The 24,164-nt window shown below is 44.4% G+C and overlaps 1 protein-coding gene across 5 annotated transcripts; it reads right to left on the reverse strand.

Moving 5' to 3' along the window:
- Positions 1–220: 220 nt before the first annotated feature.
- Positions 221–22,978, reverse strand: CREG2 (cellular repressor of E1A stimulated genes 2). 5 transcript variants are annotated; one of them, XM_080602056.1, is made up of 4 exons: positions 22,245–22,978; positions 20,501–20,670; positions 9,371–9,484; positions 221–5,579 (listed from the first exon to the last, which is right to left on the reverse strand). In XM_080602056.1, exons 1-4 carry the CDS (start codon positions 22,602–22,604, stop codon positions 5,432–5,434), a joined length of 792 nt encoding a protein of 263 aa, XP_080458182.1. In that variant the 5' UTR covers positions 22,605–22,978; the 3' UTR covers positions 221–5,431. The 5 variants fall into 5 exon arrangements, 3 of the variants coding, with proteins under 3 accessions (XP_080458182.1, XP_080458183.1, XP_080458184.1); XR_013954254.1 differs by lacking the exons at positions 221–5,579; positions 9,371–9,484 and adding exons at positions 13,334–14,076; positions 15,981–16,182; XR_013954255.1 differs by lacking the exons at positions 221–5,579; positions 9,371–9,484 and adding exons at positions 13,334–14,087; positions 15,981–16,182.
- Between the last annotated feature and the right edge of the window lie 1,186 nt (positions 22,979–24,164).

Genomic DNA, 24,164 nt, shown 5'->3' on the forward strand with positions numbered 1-24,164 from the left:
CCCCAGGGACGGGTGGGCTGCAGCGCAGGGAGCGAGGGTGAGGGGGGAGAAGGTATAGGAAGAGGCCAGCCAGAAATAGAGCACGGTGTGCGGCAAAGCAGGAGAAAGGGAACAGTCACCGATGCTAAAGGTTCAAATGTGAACGGTGCTTGTGCTATTGTACTGAGGGAGGCTCATTTAAGAACAAAGAAAAGTGGCAAGAAGGTCAGCACTTTGTTAAAAAAAAAAAATGGAGATACACATACTGTAACAGAAGAGTACTGACTAAAGATGATCATTTTATGGATTTGTTTTCCAGTAAGTAGAAATTTTTGATCTGTACCTCTTAAATTAACAAAGCTTAAGGCCTTACCTGTTTCCTCACACAAGGCATCTGCATATGAATCATGTTTTTACCAGCCACCAGTCTTTTTTGTGTGGTCTCACACACGTGTTTTTCCTTGAAAAGTCAACAGTTGTCTGATCGCATATTGTTGCATGTCTTGTCAAACAACACTGTCAAAGTTGCGTAACATCCTTTTCTTCCTAATCATGATTATAGCTTGTGCAGCCAGGGTCTGGTAGCGCCTGGCATACTTTGTGTGGAAGGTGTCCTCGGACAAAAGCCTTGAGCTCAGGAAGCCCGTCGTACCAGCAGGACTGCTCTACTCTGTCAGCATCAAGGCCATGATGCTCCAAGTTCTGTTGCAGAGTCGATGTTAAAATAAATCCGGTAAAAAAAATCTTCAGACCTAAAGTATTCTTTCAAGTAACTCAAGCATTCTCCCCACATACTTGGCAGTGAAGTCCTAGGGCTCTCTCCAAAGGCGCTGAGCATTGTGAGAAGAAGATCAAAGTAGCAAAGTCAAGATGACAGCCAAGACACATCCATGGAGCAAAAAGACTGGGGAGAAGGAATCCAAACAGCAAAATTGGAGTTGATGAAGAAAATAACAAGGAAAAGAGGATAAGGGAATAGAAGAGCAAGAGCATGTTAGATGGGAAAGGGTAAATGGAGTCAGTGGCAGAGCAGAGACAGATAAAGGCTGAACAGTGTTGAAAACCATCAAGTGACAGGAATTGGAAGGAGTGAGAATTCAGTGTTTGGCAAAAAGCAGATTGAAAAAAGTGACGGTATTTTTAGTGAGTCCAAAAAAATGTAGTTCAAGAGACATTTTTTTGGAAAAAAGTGGAAGACTGTAATCAGAACAGATAACACCTCAGAAATGGGGTAAAAGTAAAAATAGTTAGTAAAAATGAACAGCTACAAGAAATGTTCTTTTAAGAGTATGGAGTCACTTGAAACAGGAAAATGATGTTGACTGTGATTTGTACAGGTTAGGAAGCTTTTGTCCTGATCTTCACACGGAAAGAAGACCAACCAATTGACAAGACTGCAAGGTGTAAATAGGAACACAGGCTGTTTCCCATACCCTTTTTTTGATTGTGGAGATTTTAATGGGGGAGCTTGAATTTTCTTTAAAGGAGATAGTGTGGGAAGGCAAGATGAAAAGGTAAATTGTCAGCCTTGGCCTAAGATAACTTCCAGAGGAAAGCAGACAGAAAAGAACAAGCTGTAACAAGAACTTGTAAGAGCAAGGCTAGCAGAGGAAGAAATAACACTTAGGAAATTTCCAAAACACCATTAATGCACACCTGATAGGTGTGGGTTCAGTCTCAGAGCTGAAAGGAACAGCAAACGTTAAGAACAACAATTGACTGCCATGCTGACTGCAGAGCTGATAGCAATGAGAAGACGAAGGAAAGATAAAAGGTGCCTGGCTAGATGTTTCTCCCTAGAGAAAAACTAAGCTACACCAAGACAGATCAGAGTCTCAAATCCCAGAAGTACTTCGGAAGAAATTAGCTTGGTTCAGGAAAACTGAAAAAAGCAGATGTTCAGATCAGACAGAAATTCTAATGGCTGTCAACAAAAGGTCAGTTACTCAAGCTAATAGTGTACTGCAGACGTAAGGACATTCTAACCTCTGTTCCCCTTTGAAATCTGTTTTATTTGCGTTTTGTCCCTTGATAGGCATTTTGTTAACAACATTCAATATCTTTAGAAATCAAAATACGTTGCAGATTGCAGTACACATCCAGAAACAAGACATACTGAATTTCATCCAACTAGATAATGAAAATTTCATCAGTAATGGAGTGTTCTTTGGCTAAATTAGAACAGCAGTTAAAGCTAGCCGTGCTTCAATCCTGTGCATGCATGATGTTTGCACAAATTAGCAAGAAGTTTGAACCTAAGTTTCAGAACTTTATCTTCCTTTTTTTTTTCAGCTAATATACAGACATGATTAAATGCATCTCTTAAATATTGCAAAACCACAGCTAAAGTTTTAAATAATATGCATTGCACAACAAGTGTTTTTGGGGAAGCTACAGAAATAACTAAAATACAGAACACGTGGCAATAAATTGCACATCAACTAGTTGAAATGTTTATTAAGTTCATTAGGGCTTATCAAGAACTTTTCTAAAAATGTTTCCTTGATCTAGTAATCAAAGCACAATAAATAAATAGGAGTTTTGCTATCAACTTGAGCTGAAGCAAGATGAGACCCTTTGCAGTCTCAAGGAAATACGGTCTTTATTATGCTAGCTTGATAACACTCTTTGAATTAAAAGCTTTAACAAACGTCACCGGGCATGTGATGATCAATATCACTCGAGACATTTGCCACTTAAAAAAAACTTGGAAGCAGTATATAATTAATAATGTAATGCCCAGTTAAACAAACTATTGACTATGTTCTCCCTTTTTGTGCTCCAGAAAATTCCACTCAAAATCTGCAGCTCATATTTTTGATGAATTTCTACAGACTTTCAAGAACTTTTATGGAAGATATTCTTTGGGAGAAGAAAGCATGAAATGAGAGCAGGTGATTTACGACAGCATTTCTTTATGAAGCCCCTTTTGTCACTTTACATGCCATTGCCGTTTCATGTTCTGAGGCTGTCAGAAGTCTCAAGGCTTGTCCGTACAGAAAAGCTGCTTGATGAATGTGTCAATTTATAATACAGTAGCTACTCCAATTAATCTAACCGTGCAGGGAAACAGCAGATAGCAAGCAGTGTACAGTAAATCCAAAACCTTTCTTAGAGTACACTGACTTCTTAAACAGTTACAGATCTGTGAATTTTTTTTCGTACGCCTCACTGCTTTAAGGCCAGAATGTTAATAAGTAGTGGATAGTATACGGTAGGACCGTGTTTCTGTTATCGAGCTGTCTAAGAATGCAAGTGAAAATGAAAGTGTAGTTAACATCTCTAAAATTCCTACCCTGTTCTTCAGCCTGTTTAAACATCAAGCTCCTACACTGGATTTGCTCAATCTGTGTGTTTGGGGCATGGAGGGGGGAAAATAAGATTAGTTCAGGTTTCTCTGGGAACAGCAGTGAACTAGGATGATAAACTGTATAATTAAATTGCACAGAAATGTGTAGTTTACACCTGTGGAGATTCCCTTCCAGGGCCAAATACTCTACACACAAAGTGTCTGTTAAAGTGTTTGTTCCATAGTGGAGAAAGACCTCCATGGAAAAAATACATGAATCCAGGAGGATTTCACTTAATGGCATTCTATACATCTGTACAGGGCCAGCCATTTTGCTTCACTAGTACATGGTACCAGATTTAGGGCCAAAATCGTATGGGAGAATGCTGCTTGCTCATCTGCCAAGAAAATAAAGGAAACAGATTCAGGCAGGACACTACCTCCTCTTGCATAATTACCTCTGCAAAAGATCTGCACTGCTAACAGACGCACTGGCAATGAGACAGGAAAACAAAAGGCTTAGCGAATGTCTAAATAAAGCCTTCCCCCCACATTTTCCTTCAGTTCTTGCAGAATACTAGGAATGGTGGTGATGCCTGGAGCTTGAACCCAAGGTCTAAGCAGCACTTGGAAGTTCAAACAGCGTGTTGCCCAGCTCTGCTGAGGGAATGACGCTCTCTCTTCATGCGTGAACCAAAATAATCTCAGCTACAGTTAATTGGCTTCCAGCTGGTCGCAGCTCCTTGAGCTGCCTGGGAGCTCTGTCTGGGGATTAACCTGTAAAAGCTCAGGTCGCTCGCTGAGAAACTCACACTCCTCATGCCTGCCTTGGTGTGGGGTGGTGCCCAGGGCTCTGCTTCCCTCCCAGGGATGCACAGCAAAGCCACCTCAATCTGTCTCTTAACCTAACAGGGAGAACAGCTATATAATTTTTCAAATTATGTCATGACTTGGGACAGTTAGCCATTGGACCTTTTTTACTGTGACACCCCTAGGAATTGCAGAGTAAGATTACCAGGACATCTAGAGAAACGACTGAAGATTAATAAAACCGATTTGAACTCTTTTGGTATTATCACATGCATAGTGTGTTTGCAACCAGGTTTGCACTTTCCACACTAGAGAAAGTATTTTCATGATCTGAAGTATCTATCTTTAGGCTACTTTCAAAAGTAAATTCATGAACAAATGCTTTAAACCTTGGTGAGAAAACAGAGTTAATGGAGTAGCTCCACCCCTAGATGAGTTGGTGAGGGTTTACAAAAGTCAGTTGCACAAATTAGTTAAAAATAAAGCGGTGGCTGGAGATGGGGTGCAAAAAATTCGGGACTACAAGCTATTGAATTACTTTTTGTGTCTCATAACAGGAACAGGCTAGCTGAGAACATTAAATTATATTTAAATTCTTTAAGTAAGGATGTTTATAGTTGTATTGGGATAATTCTTGTGAGCCTGATCTGTTTTTGTCCCTTAACATGTTTAACCAGCTTTGTGGCAGTAAAAGACAAGTTATGCTGAAGCTGTGTTTTTTTAGCTGCTTGCATTTTTTCCACAAAAAGAGTCTTTGGAGCCTTTTGACTCAATTTCCAAGCAAAATATCAAATTAGATAATTGGGGGAAAATACATGTAGAAAATATAAGGTGGCAAATGAGGACAGCCTTAGTACAATATTTTTACCAACTTAAATATCTAAAGTTGCAGCTATTAGGCTTAGCTTAGAATACTTCTAAAATGAGAGACCAAGCAGCAGTAATACTTCCACAATACATAGAGGGTTCTGAATAGGCAATTTGCTTTTTCTGTAAATCAGAACATTATAGTTAGCACGTACTATAGTTTCCCATTGGGTGCAAAGGACCAAAAAAAAAAAAGCCCAAACAAGCAGATACAAAGCATTTGTAAGCAGTGTTCAAGGTGATATATTGCCTGTTTGAAATGACGTGTTTGTACATTGCAGGGTTGGGCTAGTGCCACCTCTCACTTATAATTTGAAAGTCTGTGTTGGTTATTTTCACTCTGTTCCATGTAAGACAGAGCTATTTTGAAGCCTTGTGGAAAGCAAACAAACAAAAAAAAATCACTGTAAAGTAACCATCCAGCATGAAATTTTAACAGTGTTTGGAAAGGAAACTCAGAAGATCTCTCTCTCAAAGCCCGTTCAGTCAAGCTTTACTTGGAGCTGCTTTTAAATACTCTTCTACTGGAATGGCAGAAACTCCTCCATACCAGCTCTGAAGCCAGATGTGCTCAATGTTCATTTTCATGAAGAACCACTCATAGCTACGAGGCCACTTTCTTATCACTGGGTGCCTGGAAGGACAAAAAAGAATAAATAAAAGATGTGCCAAATTACATGCCTAGTCTGCTTTTTTTCTTTAGTCTAGTGTGCTCATCCAGAATGAAACCTGAGATCTGAGAGTCACCACCAGTCATGTTTTTTGCCTTGCCTTGAAATAAGGTTGATGATGTTCCACACCTCTGTCTGGCAAGAACTACAGCTTAAGGCAGTCAGTGAACAATATCTTCCCCTGTCACAGAACCTCATCTTTAAAGGCAGATGTTGTTTGGTCTCCAGTAGAGGAGATTCTCTGAACATGTGTCAGGGTCATGTTTGTACCTGTTCAAAGGAGACTGTGTTCTGTAAATATTACATCTTTGGTAACAGTCGTGGTGTGTCAGGAGAATTAATAAAACCAGCTAGCAGGCACAGCACAGTTCCTTCGAGCTATCACCTGCTAGAACCTTCTCATCCTGTATTTCTGTCTCATCTCTTGGGCCTCCCCTTACCACTAGCTCAACGAGACCATCCCCACCAGTAGTGCTGGCTGGAGGTGCCTGGTCCCCAATCCCCCTCAGGTGTGTCTGCAGGGGATGCTGTGGGAGCTCAGCAGTGGTGTATGGATCAGATACAACAGCTCGAGTCACAGTGTTCACAAGAGCTGGGACCATTACTGGGTAAGACATGAGAGAAGACTCAAGCCTTGACACAGCAGCTCTGTCACTGCCTGGAGGCTCTGGAGAAGGGAGGTGCTGTGCCACCTCGCTGTTCTCCCCCATTGCTATTCCTTCACGTGGTGGGGGTTTCTCCCCCAAGCCTGCTCGTTCCCTCCCTCCCCACTATTCTGGGGATGCTGATCCCTCTCTTTTTGCATTTCTCATGGAAGTTTTCTTGCAGAGTTGAAATATTAGCTTTCCCGGTGAACATGTAAAGGTTGGCTTTCTTTGTCCTGTTTGGAAGCAAGGTCTTGCAGTGGGCTTGGTCTTTGTGTGCTCAAGGAGATCAGGTTTTGGATGATTTTGCCTCCTTGCTTGCAAAGTCGATGGACTTCTTTGGGGCACTCCATGTTTCCACCATGCTTTTAACTCCCTGCTCAGTATGCGCCAGTAGAGGCAGAGTGTGGCCAAATACTTGGTGGGTCTCCTGTGCGTGTGTGCAGGTCATCGGAGCTGAACTGGGGGGTGACCCTTTGCTACCTCTCTGTAACCACGGCCTCTCCACAGCAAGATAGCCTGGAGGCTGGCACACTTGTAGGCTGCCATTGGAAGTCTGAGGTGGAGCAGCTCCTGTGCTGGCTGGACTCTGCCCCAGCTCAGCATCCTACTGACCACCTCAGCCTGGCCGCTTGTTGCAGGGGGAAGTCCTCTCCCCCTGCAGAGGACTCTGCAGAGGAGGCAGTTGATTTGATGACCTTTGGGGATTTCCCACTCTGAGATGTCCTTCTGAGCACCTGCTACCGTGTTAGGAAATGGGTCTGGCCACTGCTGACGCCAGTGGTCCCACCATGTCAGTCTCACTTCTGCTCACCAATGGCTGAGCAGCTGCTGCTGAGGCACTGGTGGACCCTGGCTCAGGTAATAATCCAATTTCTGCAAAGTTTGTAGAAAAGGTTTGTGTGCCAATACAACACCCATCTGTCCCTGGTCCCATTTTTTGCTATTGACGGAGGGGCTCCAGGAACTCTCTGTCACCCTGTCAGCATCTCTTGAGCCCCCCGTCGGCATCTCAGGGGTGTTGCTGACAGAATGTAGGGTTGTTTTGCATGTTTTTGACCAAAGGCAAACACTGACATTACCCCCCATTGGATATATGATTTCTCTGTTGATCTGTTCCCAGATGCTCCTCTCCCTTTGGCTCCAGAAGATGGTGGTCCACCAGAGATGGAGGCCCACCAGAGATGGTGGCTTTGAAGGCTTATATTGAGGGTAGTTTAACTCAGAGTTTTATTCAATACTCCACTTCCCCCCTTGGTGCCCCTTTATTTTTTGTAAAGAAGGAGGATGGAGGCTTGAGGCTATGTACAGGTTATCAGGGATGCAGTATCTGCACCCAGGCCAAGACACCAATGTGAAGGCTGCAGAGACTAATGAAATCTTTACCAATTCCTGTACAGCCATATTAAATTAGTTGATTTTACTGCAGATTTGCTGGTGTCTCACAGGTATCCAGAGGAGTCATTCAAAATGAAGTTATTTTTGTTCTAGCACCATTGCCTGCTGGATGGTGTGTAGACAGGTCGAGGCTCACATCCTACTTCTGGAAGCAGCTTATGGGCCTGCTGGGGGTGCAGCTCAGTCTTTCCACCTGCAGCGAAGCTGGTGAACCAGATCCTGGAGCAGTACCTCTTTTGTTCTATTAATTACCACCAGGATGACTGGGTCTCTCTGATAGTACTGGCCACATTTGCCTCTAACAGCAGTGTCTGCTCTTCCACACAGTCGGCCACTGTCATCCCTGTGACCACCCAGCTTCTCTGGCAGCTGCCCAGGGGTTTTGCCCTGAGGACTCCATCCAACAGTTGCAGCATATACATTTATTTCTTCCAGAGCATCTGAAAAAAGCAAAGGCTGCTTACAGACACGACGCAGATGGATGCTGGACATTGCAGCTGGGGACTGCGTTTGGTTGTCCTGTGAACATGTTCGTTCAGTGCGGCCCTCTTCCTGTGCTCGACCGCCATTACCTGGGCCTGTATACAACTGAGTTGGCCCGCCATTTTGTTTGCAGCTTCCTCATTCTCTCAGGATTGCCCCTGTTGTTCATGTCTCCCTCTTAAAACCTGTTCACCCAGATCCCTCCCAGCAGGCCAGAGAGAACATTGCGTCTGGGCCATGCTGGTTCCCAGCACATCCCAGTTTCCCTGCAGTATTTGATTCACTGGGCAGGGTATGGCCTGGAGGATCATCCCTGTCAGCCAGTGTTGGAGGTGCATGTCCCAACTAAGGTTCAGGCTTTTGATGCCTGTTACACTGATAAAAACGGGTCCCACTGGAGGGTGTAGGGGCACACCCTGGGTGTGGGGTGGATGGTGTTATGGTTGTGCTTGTATCTGTTCACAGGAGACTGTGTTCTGTAAACGTTATGGCTTCGGTAGCAGTTGTGGTGGTATGTCAGGAGAGGTCATAAAACCAGCTAGCAGGTGGGGCACAGTCTCTTCAAGCTACCGTCTGTTACAGCCTTCACGTCCTGTATTTCTGCCTCTTCTCTTGGGCCTGCCCTGGCAGCACACTCATTTATTCTCCAGTGTAGCTGATTTGAAGGTGTCAAGAACTGCAGTGCTGGGAAGCAGGGTACAAATTGTTTCATTGTTACATTGCGAAGTTTCCAGGAGATGAGAGCTGATGAATTTAGTTTCCAAACCATGAGGTCTGGCCTCACAGAAGCCCACAGGCTTCATCCTGCAAATGGGTGTGACATGGTGCCCGAAGGCAGCAGAGCTCTGCTCTGTCTCTTGTTAGGGGGCTGTGGATAATGAGTACTACTTGTCCTGAGGTGGGATGGATTACTACATGTAGTGTCCCACTTGACAAACGCACCCTGTATTTATAGAATCTCTCCTCGCAGCCACGATTACAAAACACATGGTCTACTGGAGTCTTAACATTTACCAACTGTGTTTCCACACTTCGTTACCTCAACGGTTAAAAGGAGCTTGCAAAGCTCTGCCTGTAGTTCCAGGCAGCACAGGAGTCAACATACTCTGTGGCCCCAAAGTAAAGATCAGGCTTGTTGCTTCTCAGATTTTCTGTACCAAATGGCTGCATCTATATATTAGTCTCAAAACTGCAGGTTGTACGATACTATATGCATATCACATACAGACCTAGAAAACATTGCTTGCTTGGCAAATTCCGTTTCCTCTGGAGGCACCGTGACCATCTGTCCTGTGAGAGTCAGTCTGGCGCACCTTGGATCCTCCGGATCGACTACATTTTTTCTGTGCACAGAGAAAAATGCTCATGTGTAATAGCTTATCTTCTTCGCTTTTGAGAAATACAAATATAAAAGCTGCAATATTTTCTCCAACCGTGCAGGTCTTTTCTACACTCAGCTGCAACATTCAGGGAGGCTGTTGAAGAAATACTCACCTGAAAGACCTCTACTGTAGAGATTTGCTTAATCTTAATCCATGTTCTTAAAAACTGCATTAATATATATAATTTTAAAATGTGAAAATGGCAGTTTTTCCAGACCTATGTACAGTCCTGAATTCAGGATTCTGAAGAGAATTAGTGAGATGATTAATAAGTATGTGTATACGTATTTGCATGTAATTTTTCTTTCTGCCTACCCTGGAAACTCAGTTCTTGTTCATTTTTACCCATTTTTCAACTGCTTTACATTGCTTTTCTTCACACACACACAAAGAGTCAAGTAAAGTCTATTAAAAAAAAAATCAACTGCCTTCATCCTTCAAACTGAGACAGGGTAGGTACTTGTTGCTTTTTGGCTCTTTCTATACAGTATTAATAAATAACTCCCATTAGTAGCTGTGGGACAACTGCTGACTCCAAGGTTTACAATACAATGATATAAATCATGAGTAAACTGACAAATTGCAAAAAAGTTTCAGGCAATGACTGCAGTGGCCTGATCCTGAGACATGCTGAGCAGCCCCAAGGTCCACTGCCAGCACATTGAGACTGCTCAGCATAGCCCAGGACTGTGTCCCCATGTGAGAACATAAGCCCCGAAAACTACATTAGGCAACAAAGATTGCATTTCTTGTTCTCCTTGTTTTAATCTGAAGCAGCGAATCACAGTAAATTACATCTCATCTGTGTGCAATTTTACGTAAAGATCTCTGCTCGAGCCCTTTAGCCTCAACTGTGTGCAATCTGTAGTGGCTTTTATTTTTTTTTTAACTCTCAATATGTGCCTATTGCATGCAGGAAACATATGGGCATCCTCCTGCAGCTAATTTAACACCTGCAGATTCCCCACAGATGGTTATGAAAGACTGTGCAGCTTACTGGATAAAGTGTCTGCTTTTATAGATAGGACCAAGAACAGAAATACGCAAGGAAATACAACAGGCTGATTGATACTCGGCTATGCCCAGTAAGCACTTGGCACAGTCTGTAGCCCGAGCTCCAAAGAGCCATTTGCAGTCACATCATCTCTGGGATGTTTTTTCAGCATCCTGTTCGGTCTGGAGCTGCCGTTCTCTGAAGGTGGTGCCCAGCGTAACGATGTCTGGACAAACTCCACTCATACTCTTTTTCCTCTACCACACCGCATGGGAGGAAGGGCGGCCCCCAAGGATCAAGCTCAGTCTTTTTGTTCGCATCAATAAATAATGGTCTGATTTTCTCCAGTACATTTTTTTGTTATTACTATGAAGCAGTAAATGGTGTTCTGCGTACCTGAAAATCCACATTGCCTGCCCGGACACTGGGTTTAATTCTCCCAGTGTATATTTGCAGTAGAAACTTGTCTACACGGCCGCCTTGGCGTGCTGTAGATCAAGCTCCTACCGCATGCTGACGATGCAGTTTCACATCCTGCTTACAGTGGTCGGAGCCTGTCCTGTCCCAAGCATTGCAGCTCCGTGCCCCAGCGACACCCGTGCTTCCTCTCACTTCCCTTGTTTGGGTGCTGCGGGGCCGTTCGGTCTGCGTGATCCCTCGGGCAACCGACCCATCAAAACGAGAATAAATATCAGCATCATTTTGACTAAAACGAGGGAGGAGATGGTCATGTGTGATGGGAACAAGCTGCCATTTAAGACCAGATGAAGCTACAGATAAAACTGCACTTTGTGATGTTTCAGGTTAAAGGTGACCTGACATAACAGCTGGCTCTGGCACTGTGCAGGCTGCAGGGTACCACTCCGTGGGGTGCCTCGAGGCAGAAAAGTAACCCGCTTTTTAAAAAAGAGGGAACAATTTCCCACAACTTTGAATTCCCAGAGCTCATGCCAAGGGGGCAGGATCCTGTCCTGCACAGAGACACAGGGGAGGGGCAGAACTGCCCCTTTTTATGGTTTCAGATGAAGGTGGCTTCCTCCACTTTGGAAGTGGGATAAGCTGTCCACTGAAAGGCACTCTACGTGGGAATCAGCTCGCCTACAGCAGAAGGATGAGCTGATCCCACACACAGATCAGGACCTGCAAGTCCAGCAGCTAGGGCAGTGCAGAGTCTTAAAGTCCATTTGAGTCATCCTGACCTACTGCTGTTTCGTGCTTAATCTCAGTACTGTATCAGTCTCAAAAATACAGAAGGGGACTTCTCCCTAGCAAAGCTGCAGTTCAGGCGCTTGTTTTCAACTGATAACCCTTTATCTCTGTGTATGAAACCACTTCCTCCAGAGCCTAACAGTGCCATAAACAACTGAAAGCTGGGAGAAGCACGAGTACCTGCAACCGCCTTTGTCTGGTACAGCTCCTAGGTAAGATGGTGCTAATTACTTTCAGGGAGGAACTAGAAAGGGATCGTTATTAAAGGATGTCTTCGTTTCACAGAGCGGATCAAGCAGATAAATTCGGGCGTGGTCAGGAGCAGTGAGACATTTTGGTTTGACGCCTCCTCAGATGAGAATTACTCGATCTTTCTGTGCAAGTACTCATTTATTCTACAAGCATACTTGCCGATTTTTGAGTAGGCAATTGACTTGGCTTGGCACCGCTGCTCCTGGGTTGTGGATGCTGCCTTCCGTTGTCGAGAGGTTTTTCACCTGATAGGAGTGTCAGATGTGGCTCTTCCCTGATTTACAGGAAAAACTGCTCTCCGCATGTTTAGCTGATGACAATACAGCCATATCTGGAATCTTTTCATTTTATTTATTTATTTATTTATTTTCCTGACTCCTTTTGTTTGCAGTTTTCTGTACGCTACTCTCTCACGAGTCAGGGTGTTACACTAATTGACACACACAATACTGTCGTTCCCAGTAAAAGTTGTTCGGACTGAATTCTGCACAACAGAAGTTTATTTTTCTGGGAAATAAGGCAAACAAATTACTTGTTAAAAACATGCAAGATGAAGTTTTGGAAGAGCTCAGCAAGGACGACGATACATTTGAATCTAGTACACTGTGTTATTACTTTGTTGGCTTTGCATTTAGCACTGGCTCTTATCGTGGGTTTTCTGTTTCAGAATAGTGACCTTGTGTTCTAATCTTACATTACCATTAGTATTTTCTTTATCAAAGGAGCCCTTCGTATTCTGAAGTAAATCTGTTTCTTCATCATTTTTGGCATAGGATTTCCTTAATAACATGTGATAACTTTTATACTTTCTAAACCATCAAGGATCCCTAAGGTTACTTCTAAAAGTACTTCTAATAGTTAAATCACTTCTAACTGTATTGTGAACAGGTCTTGAATTTTCATTGGTGCTACTGGTGTAACTAATCTAAACACAGGCTTTGTTTCCTAGGAGTAAAGGGATATAGCTCATGTTTTTACTAAAGACATTACAGGGATATCAGGGATAAATTGGTGTATTTACTAAAATAGTCCTCCTTCACATCTGTTGAGGTCTAGTCATGCATTTACTAGTTCTTTATTGCCTTCTGTCTAAATAAATATATATTCAGCTCTCAGTCCTTGGGTTCGTTTTATCTTGTTTGGCACAAGGAGAAGCAGGTGTGCAGAAACGGCTTTACATAAAATTTATGCACTACTGACTGGGGACATGGGGGAGGAAACCCTCAACGGCTTCTAAGGCCCTGGGCAGAGAATCAGGTCCTCTGTAGCCCTGGAGAGGATTTCATGAAGGCTACGGTAAGAGTGAACTGAGGGGAAGAGAAAGTAGGGAACTGTAGTAGGAGACAAATCAATAGGGAACACATTTATTTATTTATGCTTATATGAAATATATACACTTTGTTGCAGAAATCAACTGAAGCCAGATGACAATGGAAGAGGATTCAGCTTATGCATTTTATAAGAACACGATGCATTAAGAGAGGTTCTCTTAATTATTCATCTGATTTGTGAAGAGAAAATTGATCATCTCCATTCCTCTGCTTGGTGAGCAAACTACGTATGCAAAGTTTGACCCAGTCTGGGCACTTGTCTCTTCTGGGCACGTGGAGTTAGACAGCGAGCTGCATTTGCAGCTGGCCTACAGAGTGCCACCTTACCAAGGTGCCAGCGTTACTGAGCTTATGGACGAGCCTGTGTCCAAGTGAAGTATGTTTCCTGACAATGATGGGGAGCATGCTGCTGATGAACACACCCCACTTATTCTACTGCATAGCACTTCTGCACTTTCTAAGTCACGGTTCAAGAGTGGTTCAGGGTAAAGACTGCCACCTACTCATTAAATTGTTTATTACACTAGCCATCTCATAGATTTTAATTAGAAGGTTCCTGCACCAAAACCATCTAAGTGCAGCTGTGATGAATGTATACTTCAGGCTGATGCAGTTAAATTGGCTCGCAAGGTGAAGATGTTGGGACTTTGTTAGGACTCCCTTCTGCAGCTGAGATCTCTTGATCTCTGCTTTGACTGTCGATGCTCTGTCCCCTGGTTTCGCTGGGTATTCATTGTCATCCTTGGCCTCTGCAGTCCATTAGTGAGCTGAAACAGATCTGGCACAGATCAGCAGCAGTAAAAGCAAAAGAAGAGTTCAGGAATCATTCAAGAAGGAGAGTCAGTGTCCCTGAGAAGGAATTGCTAGGAAGAAGGTGGGAGGGCTCAGTGATACTCCAGGGACTGGGGGAGGAAGCAGAAGCCTATGGATGGGAATCTCTCTCTTCTTTCCCAGCCTGCTTTTCATGTGGAAGAGCTGCCATCCTTTTCCTCCTCTCCCCTGAGGAGACAGGACCTTCCACCATTCCATGAAAAAACATTACTTTACTTTTCTACTTTTGAGCAGAACAGAAGAGAGAAGAAGCTGGGAAAGAGCTTTCTCCTATTGCAGAAAGGGAGAGCCAAGAAGAAAGCCTTATTTCTACTCTTGCTACTTTAAAGCACCTCGTATGTGGCGTAAGGGCAATGGGTGTCCACACATCCTCACCTCTCCTGCAGCGGCAGCCATGGCCATACGAAGCCATGCCATTTGGAGGTGGGGACTGGCTGAGGATGCACTTGCTGCTGGCACAGCTAAGCCCTGCTGCCTCCCACTGACACAAGGCAGGCACTCTGTCACCCTGTAAAGGACCCCTGTTCACCCTGCCCCAAAATAGCAAATAGCTAGAAAGTAACTAGTATGGCATCATAGGATTTTTTGTCCTTTTTTTTGTCCATTTACATGAAGGAATGGAGGAAATGCTACGTCCTCTGAAAACTACTGTAGACTGCATATAATTTTGATTATTAAATTTGATTAATTTTGAAAAGCTAGTTATCCTTCTCATTCATTTTATTTTCTCTTCATTAACCGTCTGAGGCAGACGGAGTGTATCGGTGCTGCTAATCTGCGTGGCATGAACGTCAAACAAAATTTCCGCTGAAAGCAATTTCATAATCTGAAAAGCTGTTGCTGGCCTTCAGCTGGATATGGCTGAGCAGTTTCATCCTGCCCTGCTCTGACTTTGACAAGAATATCTTTATCAGCCATGTCTGAGAGCCAGCAAAGATGGTTAAAAGACATCTTGGCTTTTGGAAGAGCTGTCTTGGGAACTGAAGAGTGCTGGTACAGTGGCTCTTCTGCATTTAAGTGAGTCGGTATTCATGGCCTACCTGTTTGAATGTTTTAAGTCATTCTGCTGTTCCTAGAAGATAATAATTTCTAGAATGTTTTAATTATAATTTATTACATGAAGTCAGTCTCTTTGTCTATCTTCGTCGACAATAACAACTCATTTCTTTAGCTGAACTGTACGTTTCAGCCAGGAAGGTTTTATATAGTTTAACCACAGACAATTCACAGAAAAAAAAAAAAAAAAGAATCACAGCATCAGCTATTTCTGTAAGCAAACTCAGAGAAACACATATTAGTGCTCCAGACAGGGATTTTGGGAAGTTGGTTATTTAAGCATACAAGGAAAAAAAAAACAGTAATTTAGAGCTGTATTGTGTGCATTGGGTCATGATGATAGTAGGTTTCATATTTGACTTTCTAATTTGGTATCTTCCTGAATTTTTAAATACAGATTTTTCAGGAACTGCTACTGACATAATTATTTGCATATGACTAAAGAGGACCAATATAAATACCAGAAATAGAAATGTGTCTGCCACAGAAATAGGAGGTGGATCTCAACTCCTCAAAAAACGAGGGATGGATGTCTGGATTCAGCCTTTGTCTTCTGCACGCATAATTTCTCCTTGTGTGAAGGCACAACGCCAAATTTCTTTGTTATATTCATCCTTGCATTAACAGACAGTGCCCAGAGGCAGATAAACGTTGGGTGGCCAACAGACTCCTCAGAGGTTGCACCTGCCACCCATTGCGGGTCTGTCTGCCTCTCAGGATTGCCTAGGAATAAAGTTAGAAATTTGTGCACGCCAGCGACCAAGCACGCAGAAGGGACCCTCACCTGCTGAAGCACTCTCCTCTAGCAGTCCTTCCTGTGGCCTGCTGCTGTCCAGAAACGCTGGAGATGCCTTAGCCTGCTCGTGCTGATCAGCTACCTCGAGCAGTAGCTGAAACGCGGTGGGTAGAAGGGCTCTGAAGGAGCCAACCCTGATGCAGGTCGTAAAACAGCAGAGGCATCTGGGTCACTCAGAATCACTCCCAGTCTGCAGAGTGGATTTGAAACACCATCCTCAGGTTAACAGAAAGGAAAACAAACATACGGACTGGCCCTACAGCTCATCACTTTTCTTTCTTTTCCCCTTGTGTGAAAATCAGTTCATGGCAGTCATGTAACTGTTCCTCCTCTAGGAAAGCTGCATTTAGTTGGTCCCTATGAACGTGCTGAACCTGATGTCAAGGAGACGACACATGTTTAAAATTAATTGCCTGTTTTCCAGACTGAAGCTGTAATGAGGCAGGCCCAGGAGCTTACTTGGAAAGAGAGATCCTCTGAGCAGCTTGTGTGTTGGGAAATTCATTCAGAACAATAGCCCCTCTATTCTTTAGTGCAGGGTTCAGTCTCATTCCCTCTGAAATCTGTAAGAATAGGACTCAATCTTTTCAGTTTTTATGTGCAATGGGCATGCCAGCATAGTCTATTTATAGCCCTGAACCATTTAATTTTTCTTGCCTCTATTATCCATTTATCAGCCGTCAGATCAGTTGCTAACTAACCCTCTCCGTAGACCGAGCATCAGAGGGTGTCTGCAGAGAGGCGCAGCTTGTCTCCCTCTGGGAAATGGAAATCTCTGGGTCAGAGATGAGGAATCCAGGCTGTAGCTGCAACTGCATAATGTCCTGCAATTGCCGCCTATTGAGATGCATCACCGCTCTCTTTCTTCCGTTATTAAAAGTTGGTTTTGTACTAGCTGGGGCTTTTCAAATTTTCTCTCCAGCTGATTAAACATTAAGGCTGGAAAACCAGAAAGGCCACCCGTTATTCCTCACAGCCCCACAGGTGGGAATATTTATTGTCCAGGTTTGAAACTTGAGTATGTTCTGAAACAAAACAAATGAAATTTGCTACTAAATAAACTTAATATCAAACTGATGTACAGGCACACAGGCCACTTGATTAGATACAAGACTATTGAAATGTCAGCTGTGTTTTCTTTCTAAAGGCCAGAGATTTCTTTTGTATGCAGTAGGTCAGAAGCATTTTTCAGGAGAGTGCCAAGTGCTCCCAAGAGCATTGACTACGCAGCGTTGACTACGGGCATCAGACAGCTTTCAGTTATTTTAATTCTTACAACTCAGAGTAGGTTAATAATGAAATTCTACCAAAATTCTACATGAAAACAGGCTGCAGGGCCAAATTCATTGCTGGCGTACAAGGACGCGAACTTTCTCACGTAGAGCATTATTCGTTTAGCTATTCTGCATACTTATTTTGGAATCAAAACAATTAACGTTGCCCTTGCCCCAGAGAAAATTCTGGTATTAAAACCATCTATAGATGACACTTCCCTTTGTGACAAAATCTCCACAGATGCTGTCTTAATACCTAGCACAGTCCCAGGTCTGCCAGAATAACAGGTCTTGCCTCTCGTTTAGCCTGAGTAAAGAAGAGAAAGAAACCTGCTGGACAAAAGCTAAGCCACCACACGAAGCCCTGTGCTGTGGATGTTCCCTGCGAGGTTGCTCTCCTAGCTTAAAATGTAAACTCATTTCTGACCCTGGTTACATAGGGGAGGGAAAGAAGAAAGTTAAACTCCCAGTGCCCACATGCTTGCTGACTGTGAGACGGCCCCAAAGCCTTCTCACTTTCCTAGCTATCAAAAATGCAAACAGCAGCTCACCAAATGCCCCAGCTTTTCACTCTCTTTATCTGATATTTTTTCCTTTAATGCCAACCAACTTCTGTGGCAGACGAGAACTCCAGAAATAATGAAAACCAAACTGAACGTAATGACAAAATAAATAATGCAAAGAGCAGTGATTTGACTCCAAATCTCTGTACTCAGTTCAGCAGTGAGCTCAATATTTAGAGTATGGTTACATGCTAGAATGGGGGTGTCATATTTTCCCTCACCTTCTCCTCTCTCCTCTCCTTTGTGCTCCTCTGGCTTTTGGAGAGCTGCTGCAATTTGCTAACCCAGCAGAAACCTAATCCAGCAAAAAAGGGAAGAGGTTTCTGGTAGGTTACAGAGATAAAGCAGCCCCCTCGATGGCCACCTCGATGGGTGGGACTGGCTGGCCAGGAGCAGCACCAGGTATGGGACGGACAGGCGGAAGGACCAGCAGAAAATGTGATTGCCATCACTGGGTTAATCCTCTTCAGCTTTGTATTTGAACTCGAGGTCAGACAAATCCCAGAGCTGATGTAAGAGAAGGACGGAGGCAGCATGTGACCAGTCCTAGGGAAGGAGGGAGTGCAGGGATGTGGCCACTGGTAATCAGCGTGGCCTCAGCTGTCTTGGGAATAGGGGGTTAGCTGCCTGGCAGTGCCCAGAGTGCCGCCGTGCAAACTGCAGGGTCTTCTGGCACGTTAAACAACGGGGGGTTGTTCGGGAAATTAATAGATGCTTAATAGGAAAACAGTGAATAAATATTCTTGAAAGGTTGTGATGTGTCTGATTTTCATACTTCTATAAATCATGAATCATTTCTCTTTTGCTGGTGAACAGGCTCTTTCCAAACAGGTAAATCAGGCAGCAGTGTTGCTAAAATACGAAAGGCAAAGACTTTCAAAAGCAGATGTTTAAAGTCAGGGATGAAAGGCCACACTTTGGTGCCTAAATGGGTGTCTAACTTTCAGAAGTGCTCATCACCAGCAGCCATCATTAATGGAAGCTGCTCTGAGCCTCTGAAAACAGGACATCCATGTAGGTGCTAGGACACAGGGCTTAGCTTACATTTTTAAGCACCTGATCTAGATATTCAGCTCATTATTTGATTCAGTGAAAAAGCTCAGAAGGCAGGAATAAGCTTCATTAGCCCTTTACTAAAGAGCTGATAAATTTAATTACAGTTTGAAATGGTTAATTCAAAATATTTAATGAAATCGTTTTAATAAACAAACAGAACCCTTCTCATCGTAGCTTCACCACTCTGTTGACCTTCTCATCCACTCAAAGCTGAATTACCTTAATAAATGCTGTGATGAAGGGTACATACTGGAGGTGACGTTGGAAGAGCCTTGCATTCCTCAGGAATGGGATGTCAGCCTGAAGTCACTCTTACTGCTGAGGACTAAGTAACATTTTGTTTTACCACCACAGAACTCTTAAGAAAACGAATAGTATATTCTGGAGACAGACAGGAGAAGCAGTAACTACCTTTGTATTTGCCATTCACTGCTCTTTTTCCAGTGTTCTTTTCAGCTTGCAGGCTTGAAATTTGAGATGACCCAGCTGGGGGTTGTCTTGGGGTAAGTCTGGGGTCTGGTTCTTGAGACAAAACTCTCTTCCCCCAAAGAGGACCTTAAGTTGAGGTAAACACTTCCAGTCTCGTTTCTTTCTGAGGCAGCCTCTAGTCACCAGTTCTTCTATCTATTTCCTTGGAGTATCAGCTAAGATCTGCTTTGCTAATGGAGTCCCGTCTGACAGAGTTTCGGTGTCACCTACCTCGTCACGTAAAGAGGCCGTTGGAAATAACACTTCACACGAGGCCGACCCAGCCAAGTCTGCCACACGTTTGACTGTAAACAAACATATGGCGCAGACATGTCTTTTCCAAGGAGACAAGCATGGCGGGGAAAATTGTATTGTCTTCGAGTTTGCATACATACACTTTACACATGTAACACTTCGGTGATCTAGAGTTCCTCATTGTACACATGGTAAGGAGGAAAGAACTCATCTTTTCATCATGCTGTCTCTGGAGAGGCGAACCTGGGGCTGGCTACAGACCTAGCGTCCTTTATGTGAGGGATCATTTGCCTATTGTTTACAGTATACAAGGAGACAAAAATTTATGATGATACCATATTCAGCTGTCTCTCTGAAGAGATAGAAACTGAGTGACAGAGTGGCACGAGTGTAATTTGTGCCTGAGATTCTCTTCTTGACCCTGGAGAGCTACAGCTCCACCAAGGCAACCACCAGGGCCTCCAGAGCTGCTCATCAGAGCAAGGGTGTCTGCTTTACCTTGACTTCGAAAGCCCTTGAAACTCTACTGACTTTATTGACGAGGTTGCTGAGGCCTATAATTGGATCTCAAACACCTAGATGTTATGTCAATACCTCCAAAAAGAGATCAAAGTTTGGCCATGCTAATGTGCAAGCTGAAGGCCTCTCCAGCTGTTGATGTTGATACTTAAGTGATACTACTTAAGTAATATTTCTGCTTTTCTTCAAGATATTTTACTGGGGCAACTTACTGCAAAACAAACCCAAGGAGGAGCTTGTAGCTGATGGTGAGAGCCAAAAATAAGAACAGGACAGTGAAGGTGGGGAGCCAGCATAAAGCTGTCACTGTTTCATTCTGAGGTCTGTGTTTGTTCTCACCAAAGCTAGTACTGGACATACAACATTTCGTTACCTGCAGAAATTTCCATCCACCTCTGGCAGGGTCAGAGAGGCCACAGGATCCTTCAGGAGATCCGCCACAACATTATCCTTCGGTGTCACGTAGAAGAAAGGGATTCCAGTGCTGTTATTGACAGGACCGTCACTGATAAGCAAACAGTTCCCAAAGGGCATACCTCGGATCTGCAAAATCCAAAAAAGCAGTCATTGGCATGTTTGCATGTAGACAGTTCACAGTGTTGGGGATTTCCTGAAGGGTTCTAGCAGAAAGGACAGCAATCCCCAACTGCTCAGTCTCCTGCTTTCTGTTGTCATCATGAGACAGACCATCTCCTAAATTAGATCTCTCTATCATGCTTTTGTGAAAACAGGTATCTCCTCTATTTCCTTGTCTCCAGTCCTGTCTAACAGACAATAGGGAAGATTTCTGTTTCCACTGAGCTTAAAGGAACTACCAAGTTAAAAATGCCATCAGCATCAAGAAATGTTTACTCCAAAACAGTGCTGCTACCTTCTCTCAAAGCAAAAAGGAAACAGATCCTAAGTGAGCCTCGATTCAGCCTGCTTTTTACTCCAATTTTGCCTCCCCTTTTAGACATGATTCAGAATGTGATTCCATCAGTTTGCCAAGAGAGGGGGGAAGGCATTTCAGCTACAATTGTGTTTAAAGTCAGACTGCACGTCAACTCGGCCGCCTGGGAGGGAACCTCTGCCCTGGGAGGGGTGGCAGCCACCAACCCGTCCCGCCACGCAGCGAGGAGCCAAGTCCTCAGCAAGTTCCCTCCCAGTCACTGAGTTGTGTAAATACCTAACGATGGATATAGCGCATGCGAGAACGTCCTTACCCGGCAGGGACAAACATTAATACTCCCTGTAACGATTTATGTTTTTACTATGCCTTTCATCCCATTACAAATCGCAAGGAGAGATACTTACTGAATTATTATTTTTGAAGTCTTCATGTATTTCTTCATGGTCAATTAGATGTTAAATAGTAAAATTATCAGTCAATATATTAATTCAATGTAACCGGTAAATCCTTTACAGCAAAATCAAATTAAGTACAAGTAGTTAATAAGAAAACCCTGGATGCTGTTATTACTTGGATTGCAGATGTTTATACGCCTTTACAATTGGAAAGTTCATGGTATTTATAAATGGTCCTCGTGCATGCTAGTAGGAACGTTTTAAGTTCCAATGAAGCTGCATAATGCAGAAACTACAAATACCTGTTTGTTACTAAGAGTCACCAGGTAAAAAAGCAGTAGCTGTCAGTTGTATCGCAGGACATGTTCGCACTGCTTAAAAATTCTCGTTTTTTTTTAATGAATGGCTAATTTAGAGTGGGCTTTGTAGAAGAACTGTGATCACAGACGGCGTAACGCAACACTCGGCGCACAACACCCCCTCAGCAGCCACAAACTGTATCGCGGCTCGGGCTTTTGCGCGCTGTAATTAGCCACAGGTAACTGCAGAGCCCGCTAAGGCTGCAACCTGCCGAGAGCCTAAACCAAGGATTTTGTGATTTAACCGAGGAGGTGATCTCTCGCCATTTACCAGGCCCTCCGACGACCTGACGAGGCACGGCGGGCCCCCCGTCAGCAGGTACGCACCTCACCAACCTGCCCCAGCCCCGGCTGCGGGGGGGCGCCCCGGGCAGCCCGCGGCCAGGCTCCGGAGGAGGGCGGACACCGTAGTGCGGGTCCCGGGCTCCCCCCGCTCCCCAGCCCCGGGGGTCTCCCCCCCCGTCCCCGTACCTTTCCGTGGGCGGCCACGAAGCCCCAGGCGTTGTGGCGGGCGAGGAAGCGGGCGGCGGCGGCGGCGCGGCCGTGCCGCCGGTAGGAGAACATGGCGGTCGGGGCGACCCCCTGCCTCGGGCGCCTCGCCGCCGGCCCCGCGTCCTCCCGGTAAGCCGAGGCGAGGAAGCTCTGCTCCCACAGCCCGCCCGGCTCCTCCAGCAGGGCGGGCAGCGCCTCCTCGGTGGAGGAGCTGTGCAGCTCGCCCGCCGCGGCCTCGGGCAGCGGCCAGGACACCGAGCTGACCACCACGTAGCCCCCCGCGCCGCCCCACAGCAGCCCCGGCAGCCACCACCACCACCGCGGCCACCACGCCGACATCTTCTGCGGCTGCACCCGCCCGCAGCGCCCCCCGAGCCCTCCCCGCCGCCTTCCCTGGGGGACAAGCTGCTGCCTTGGGATGCCGGGGGTCGAGCGACGGCGAGATCCCAAATGTGAGGGAGGGAGGGCTCGTGGAGCTCGTCTCGGTGTGGAAGTACGTGGAGATGCTACTCAATGAGGTGGCTGGTAGGGGAGGAGGTCTTCGTGAGGTGAAGACTGGGATGTGTGTTGGGTTCGTATGATGGACCTGCCCTGTAAGGGGTGCCTTGGCATCACTGCTCCCCTGGGCTTGGCAGGAGACTCCTTTGGTACAGCAGTGCAAGTGCACAATGATACAAAACCTGTCCTCGTAACCTTTCACTGCATTCATAGAATCATTAAGGTTGGAAAAGACCTCCAGGATCATCTGGTCCAACCATCCCCCTACCACCAATGTCACCCACTAAACCATGTCCCTAAGCACCACATCCAACTTTTCCTTCAACACCCCCAGGGACGGTGACTCCACCACCTCCCCGGTGGTCCCAATGCGGGTTATTGAAGGAGTGCAGGTTCAGCAGGAGACAGGGAGGAACAGATCTCACAGGAGACTCTGCCTTTCACAAGGCTCCCAGGTGCATCTATCAGACCTCACCATCTATACCTGTGAAGGACAGGTCACCACGTTGGTCTGCTGCTTGATCGCCTCATGAGAAGATGCTGCATAACTAATCTTGAATAAAAATGGACTGAAATTTTGAGTATTCTAACATATTTTCTGCTGTGTTTATATTATTATTATTATTTTTTAATCTTCAGCATAATAACCTGAAGGAATAGTGAAAACAGGTATAACGTGCCTTAAGGCTGAAATTAATTTTTCAGATTGTGAAGATACTTTTCCAGTGAGTATGATTTCACCACCAAACACTTAATCTTACAAGTAAAATTGAATACGCTGCTACTGTGCCTTTAGCACGTGGTCCTGACTGCATATGCTGTGATACCACTCTTTTATATATTGATTCCCACTTCGGTGCTTGAGCTGAGGAGTGTAGATGCAAGGAGAAAATAAAGATTTGCAAAAACAAAATGAGTGAAAATTTGATAAGCTCCTCAGGAGTGCTTTTTTCTAGTTCAGGAAACATCACTTCTTAAAATAATGAAGGAGTTATCCCTTCTTGAAATAAGAAGACATGCTCTTCAAAACTTTTTTTTTTTAAAGTCTCAATTCTCTGGTGTTTCTCACATGACCATTAGTCCGTTTCCTCATGCAATCTGCTGCAGGTGCAATACAAATTTCATACTCTATATTTACTATTTCACATGAATTTATTCCAGGGTTTCTCTGTAGAGATTCTTTGCTTGTACTCCACTTGTAGAGCAAGTTCAAACAACTTAGTTTCTGACATAAACAAATCAATAATGTTATACACAACCTATTTTATTTTAGTTAATACAATTATGCCTGAGATATTGACTCTTGTATCCTGCAGAAGTGGGAAGCAAAGCAGGATTTTTTCAAGATGTGGAAATCAGTGCTAAATTCTATATGTGATAAGTTTTAAACTATGTACTGTA

This window comes from Anser brachyrhynchus, assembly GCF_964034855.1.
Source record: "Anser brachyrhynchus genome assembly, chromosome: 1".
NCBI classification, from domain to species: domain Eukaryota; kingdom Metazoa; phylum Chordata; class Aves; order Anseriformes; family Anatidae; genus Anser; species Anser brachyrhynchus.

Bases quoted from the DNA above. Each gene is read 5' to 3' on its own strand.
- CREG2 (XM_080602056.1), bottom strand. From the start codon at position 22,604: ATGTCGGCGTGGTGGCCGCGGTGGTGGTGGTGGCTGCCGGGGCTGCTG. The intron at 20,671-22,244 runs GTACGGGGACGG...TGGATTTTGCAG, and splicing joins TCGTGGCCGCCCACGGAAAG to ATCCGAGGTATGCCCTTTGG. The intron at 9,485-20,500 runs GTAACGAAATGT...CTCTGTGCACAG, and splicing joins GTGGATGGAAATTTCTGCAG to AAAAAATGTAGTCGATCCGG.